Source organism: Gregarina niphandrodes, assembly GCF_000223845.1.
Source record: "Gregarina niphandrodes unplaced genomic scaffold scaffold00003, whole genome shotgun sequence".
Taxonomy (NCBI): Eukaryota; Apicomplexa; class Conoidasida; order Eugregarinorida; family Gregarinidae; genus Gregarina; species Gregarina niphandrodes.
In genome coordinates this window covers 532,365-538,426 of record NW_011646045.1, presented here as the reverse complement: position 1 = coordinate 538,426, position 6,062 = coordinate 532,365, and the positions used below count along the sequence as shown (strand labels likewise).

The 6,062-nt window shown below is 50.2% G+C and overlaps 3 protein-coding genes across 3 annotated transcripts; 2 read left to right on the top strand and 1 right to left on the bottom strand.

Moving 5' to 3' along the window:
• Positions 1 to 1,087: 1,087 nt before the first annotated feature.
• GNI_026150 (protein arginine N-methyltransferase) lies at positions 1,088 to 2,185 on the top strand (the record flags this gene model as incomplete). The annotated part of the gene is made up of 1 exon (XM_011136127.1): positions 1,088 to 2,185. One exon carries the CDS (start codon positions 1,088 to 1,090, stop codon positions 2,183 to 2,185), a length of 1,098 nt encoding a protein of 365 aa, XP_011134429.1.
• A 62-nt stretch (positions 2,186 to 2,247) lies between these two features.
• Positions 2,248 to 3,216, bottom strand: GNI_026140 (hypothetical protein; the record flags this gene model as incomplete). Its single annotated transcript, XM_011136126.1, has 2 exons — positions 2,248 to 2,303; positions 2,445 to 3,216. 2 exons carry the CDS (start codon positions 3,214 to 3,216, stop codon positions 2,248 to 2,250), a joined length of 828 nt encoding a protein of 275 aa, XP_011134428.1.
• Positions 3,217 to 3,349: 133 nt separating this feature from the next.
• On the top strand, positions 3,350 to 5,410 carry GNI_026130 (putative transmembrane protein; the record flags this gene model as incomplete). Its single annotated transcript, XM_011136125.1, has 1 exon — positions 3,350 to 5,410. The coding sequence occupies one exon, from the start codon at positions 3,350 to 3,352 to the stop codon at positions 5,408 to 5,410; it is 2,061 nt and encodes a 686-aa protein (XP_011134427.1).
• Between the last annotated feature and the right edge of the window lie 652 nt (positions 5,411 to 6,062).

Genomic DNA, 6,062 nt, shown 5'->3' with positions numbered 1-6,062 from the left:
ACTTTGTGTAGAGCTTTTCGGAGCAGGACACTACGGATACTCTCGCCCACATTCAGTCTCTCCGACAAATTCAACTGTCGCCGCAAGATTGAGTAGGGATCTTCACAATCCAGCACTTGACCAAACTCTAATGACGGCTGCACGGTTATCACTTCATAGCCTCCCACAAGCGCACCCAGGACCGCCGACAGCCACATTGCCTCCCTCATTACTATCTCGAAAAAACAGATTTTGTCAACGCACCAGATTTTGCTGTCGCAAATGCCCCAGAGCTTTCGCACATAACCCACGTCCGTGCCTCACCAACGACGCGTGCTGACAAAACACGCGGGCTCACCAACACGGACGGTGGTGAATAAGTGACAAACACACGCGCGTGCTTCATCGCCTGGATCATCATCATACCGGATGCTTGTGCATCATTCTCTTGTACATCCTATTGAATATGGTGCGATCCAGATGACTTAAAAGACCAAGGGGCCACGCGGCGAGCCAAACAAGAAACACGCCGATCGAAAATCCCAGAGACATCCTACCGAGCGAGGCATATTTATACACGACCGTGAGATACAATGGGTCGGGTAGGGGTACAATAAGAGATAGGGTGAAGTGTCGGCTCACCAGCAAATGAGATCTTCGGTGAGCAAGGACACCACTGCCAGGACTGAGCCCAGCACTAAAACCTGAGTGGAGGTCATGACATGGCTGGATATGGGCTTTTCGTCCCAAAAAGGAGTTGACTTCATGAAGTAAAATTCCAAGTTGTTAACAGCAAGAGGGAGCAGGCTCTGGGAGCTTCTCGGTCCCTGCTGGGGCAGTCGCGCCTCACTGGCACGGGCGTTTTCGCCCGAAGGAAAGTACCTGACTGGAAGCGTTTTGAACGGGATCGGATCGGATCGGATTTGGACCAGGAACGGGAGACCACACGCGACAGAGAGTTAGCTCTCGCCCTCCATGGCCGTACCGCCATGGCTGGACCGTGGGTGCGAATTCTTTGGATGGGTCAGTGGGTAGTCGGATCGGTTGCTTGGGCCGGTGCGTAGTCGGGCCGGTGGGTAGCCGGTTTGAGGGAGTAAAAATAAAATAAATGTCGGGGAGGCCAGTGCATGTGGTGGGTGGTTACGTGACGGAGGCTCGCGCAGTGGCTGATGGTGACCGTAGTGAGTTGCGGCGAGTGATGGAGGAACCTTGGGAGAGTGATGGTGGGCGCGATTTGGATTACTATTTCAATTCGTACAGTCACTTGGCGATCCATGAGGAGATGCTGAAGGACCGTGTAAGGACGAGTAGTTACTACAATGCGATTACGAATAACAGTCATGTATTTAAGGACAAGGTGGTATTGGACGTAGGTGCGGGTACGGGCGTTTTGTCGATGTTTGCGGCGAAGGCGGGTGCGAAGCACGTGTATGCAGTGGAGTATAGTGACGTGGCGGAGTTGGCTCGACGATTGGTGAAGGCCAACGGGTTGGAGGAGCGAGTGACAGTGTTGCAAATGAAGGCGGAGGATTTACAGCTGGAGCCGGGTAGTGTGGACATTATCGTGTCGGAGTGGATGGGCTACTTTTTGTTGTACGAATCGATGCTGGATTGCGTGTTGGATTGTCGTGACAAGTTTCTAAAGCGTGACGGTCTAATGCTCCCCGACAAGGCACGCATGTTCATTGCGGGCCTAGAAGACGGTGATTTCCGGAGTGAAAAGTTCGAGTTCTGGAATAACGTCTATGGCCTCGACTATTCCGCCGTGCAAGAACGTGTGCTCCAAGAGCCGCTAATTGATACCGTGAATGCTGATAACGTTGTCACAGACGCATGCTGTATCGCCAACTTTGACCTAAAGACTGTCCAGAAAAAAGACCTCGACTTCATCGCACGATTCCAACTAAATTGCAACAAACAAGACTACGTACACGCTCTAGTTGCATGGTTTGATTGCAGCTTTGATAACGGCCTGCACAAGCCAGTCACCTTCTCCACGGCACCTCAGGCTCAGTACACACACTGGAAACAAACTGTATTCTACGTTCGTAACTCTCTCCCCTGCAAAATACAGGAACAACTCACCGGCATCATAGCCGTTAAGAAGGGAACACCCAATCCAAGAACCATTAATGTCCGAATCAAACTCGATTTTGAAGGACAAGTCATGCAATCACACACGGATCAAGTTTACTATATCAGGTAGCATACCGCATACAAGGCACCCATCCCCGTCTCTTTCGTGGCGTGGTATCAATGAAATAGCCCCTATTTTATATACAACTCAACCAGAGAAATGCCCCATGATGCTTCATCCGGAATGTCTAAAAGAGCAAAGCCGTATAACTTTACGGGCCGTATACCTTTACCGGTCGTATACCTTTACCGGTCGTATACCTTTGCGGTGTGCTACGTACGTGACGTACGTGTGTGACGTACGTACGTGACGTACGTGTGTGACGTACTTGTTTTCATTGTGGATCCGAATCCGAGTTTGATTTTTGAACTGCTGTGTGGTATCGTGATATCAATTGGCACGGAGAACTTGGACTCCGGAACGTTCGGATTGCCGCAAACATTGATGCCCTTAGCGGCAGCCGTGTGAGAGTCGGTCCAAACATGTACAAGGCTCCCATCCTTGCCAGCATTGATTCGAAGGAATCCTGTATCGCCGGTCCAGTTGTCGAGAAAGTGGTAGTTGGCAACAACGCGTATATATTCGTGAGGAGGTAGGTTGGTGTAGATTTTGGATATTTCGCCTTGGCTGAATTTCTTATAGCCTCCAAGCATTATGACCCCGGCACAATCCGTAACGATCTCGGGATTTGACACGTCCCACCCTTCGGGGGCCATATTGAGAGTGAAGACTTCGTGGACGGCCAAGCGCCATTGGTTCTTTCCGTTTATAATAAAGCTGCCGTCACTTATGTCTAAATGACCATTAACTTTTAGGTTACCAAGTTCCAGCAAAGTCTTGTCGTCCTCCACCTTAAAGGACGCTAGTGACTGACCTTTTCCCGTCTTAATGGACAAGGACGTCCCTGCCAGGTCACCCTCAATGACGCTGCACAACGGTTCTAAGCCAAAGCGTAAAGAGGGCAAGTTAGAGCCGTTGTCGGCTTCAGAGCTCGGATTCGAAGTGATAATAAGATTGTTTGTAACCAAGGATCCTCGCGCTGTAAGTCCAACATACTCGGCCCGTAATGGTAGCATTAACATCATGACTAGAGGACCCATAAATAAAGGACCGCCATGCAGACATCGGCTGATGCGCATCATAGGGTGGGTGTGCATCATAGTGTGGGTGCGCGTCATAGGGCGGGTAGATCTCTGGGGGTGGGTAGATCTAGGGGGTAATAATTTTAGCTCCATGATTAATGGATTGGTAACCAAGTGGAACCGGCGACTGAAAGAAGATGAGTATTTGCGAGCGTTGGAGCTATCCAAGCTGGAGCAGTATGAGGTTTTAAGGGGTTCGCACACTAACGGAGTGATTAATAAGACAGGTGGGGCACGAACAATAGGTTATGGTGTGTTGATTTTGATTGTGGTTAATAAGATTATTGCGGATGGTGTTGAGAGCATTCCTGCGTGTTGGCAGTCTATTGGATTTATTCCGATGATTGTATCTTTGTGCTTCGTCGTGTGTGTGTCCGCCGTATCTGTGCTGTTGATGACCAAGTCGATGGCGTTGATCCCCGGGAATCAGGATTTAAGCCATCGTTACGAATATATGAACGTCGTCGACTTCTTTCTTTCACCTGTACAGAAGATCTTGGTCAGGTTTTGCTTCATTTACGTGCTACTATACTCCACCCTCGATCTTAAGGCCGTCACTGACACCGTCGATGCTCTCCTCTTTGTACCTCTTTTCGGCCGTCGAGTTATCATCAACTTTATATGGTCCTCTTGGTGGCGGTCCTCCTGGTGGCGGTCCTCCTGGTGGCGGTCCACTACTACCACGGGAGGACTATTTCAATATAATACTTACGACCCTCAAGACACCTACTCCGACGGGATCATCAATTACATGAAAATGTCAGACAGTCTTTCCATTTGGGACAGAATACGACTACCAAACTACGTCAGCGAAATGCTTTCCTACCTCCCAGGAGAAAAATTTGACACATTGGGATACAATATATCGCCATCCTACGTCTTCTTATTGAGCTTTATTGTTTTCTTATCACAGTACAACTTGGAAGAGAATCAATGGATCAGCGTCGCTGCATTCTCAGTATCCGCTACCATTTGGCCTCTAGTTTTCATCATAAGCTTATTCAAAGTTGTTTCCAGCTATGCCACGCTCGTAACGGTCTTCAAGCGGCTACAAGACGTATTTCTCCAACCAAACTCGTGGGCGCGCATTAAAAATGCGCTAACAAACACGTTTGCAAACACGTTTGCAAACACGTTTGCAAATCCGTTTACTGATTCCTTGACGAATACCTTTGCGAAAATGAAGGATGATCAGTCACTATCGCGATATTTATTAGTATTTAAGCCGTGGAAGTATTTATCTTGGCGCGCATTGGCGTGGAGATCGAGTTCGACCCGACTGCGAAGGATTTTCCAGACCTTTCTTACAACACAAGTCGCTGTAAAGATGTCTCATGAGAACCAGCTGTCTCTGTGCAACTCGCTGACGCATGTGATAAGCGAGGTGCCTGGAGTAAATAATTGGGTGGACCTGGATGTTAGCAAGATAGTGTCTTTGTACCATGAGCTGGGATCAGGGCCGGCCGGCGGTCTAGTATCGGCCAGCGGTCTGGGATCGGCCAGCGGTCTAGGATCGGCCGAAGGTTTCGAGTTAGTACCGGGGTTGCCCTCTCAGTTTGGGGACGTGTCGCCCGTTAAGCCCGGGACCGGCAGTGTGTTGGGATCATTTCGAGAGTTCCCGGTAGCTCTTTTGGATCCGCATTACGCTGGGATATGCGGCCGTTGTTTCAGTGACCTATGTTTCGATACTGTGTGGGAGAGCGACTTGCTGCAGTGCCCGGGCGCGGCGAAGCTCAAGACATTGGAAGCACTGCAGGTGTCTGAGGTTATTCTCAACGGATACACGATGCTGTTTGAGCAGGACCCGGCCTTACCGCGCCTCTACGGAGTCGATGGAGGCTGGGTCTCCGTTCTAACGGTCCTTGCCAAAGTTTTCACCTTGACTGAAATCATTCCTTCAATCTCTAATGAAGTACGGAAAGAGGTCAACCTTACCAACACTTGCTGGTGGGCCATCATGCTCTCTGCGGTCGTCACCTCCATCTTCACCCTCATTATCGCAGCAGGCTTCCCCAAGACATATACAATACACCCGGTCGCAATCGTCCTCGATAGAGTGTTCCCTCAGTCCATCGGAAACCTTCTCGTACTTACATATAACATTCTCACTGGCATACCAAGTAAGCACCAAAACAATGGGACTGACTGGTGAGGTAGGGACATGGATGGGGAGGAGGAGAGGGGAGGGGGAGGGGAGGGAGAGGGAGAGGGAGGGCGAGACAGCAATTACAAGGCAAGGCAAGGTCACCGGCAAGGCTATCGGCTAAGGTAAGACTACTGGCTAAGGCAAGGATATCGGCTAAGGTAAGACTACTGGCTAAGGTAAGGCGATACGGCCTATGTGTGCGATACGACACTGTATATGCTTACATCAACTCCGCATGTTTATCAAACCTTGTGTGCTTGACTCCCCACTGCCTCAACTCCTCGTCCGCTAACCTAAAAGTATGTGCTGCTGTCCCTGTCCTGGGCAGCTCCCCCCGCCGCGCATCGTTTTTTCGCTCTCCTGATTGGAAGGCTAACTTCGTCAGCTTTCTTGGTCCCCCAGCTTTCTTGGTCTCTCGTTTATTTGTTTGGCCCCTCCCTCCTCCTGCCTGGCTAACCTCCTCCTGCCTGGCTAACTAACCTCCTCTTGCCTGGCTAACTAACCTCCTCTCTCCCTCTTCCTAACTTCTCAGTTGATGGCTGGTCAAGGCGGGAAAAAGTGCAGGTGGGTCAATGCCGGAAAAAGTGCTGGTGGGTCAGGGCGGGAAAAAGTATTGGTGGGTCCAGACGGGTGCATGTTGTGCTGCTGCACAGGCGAA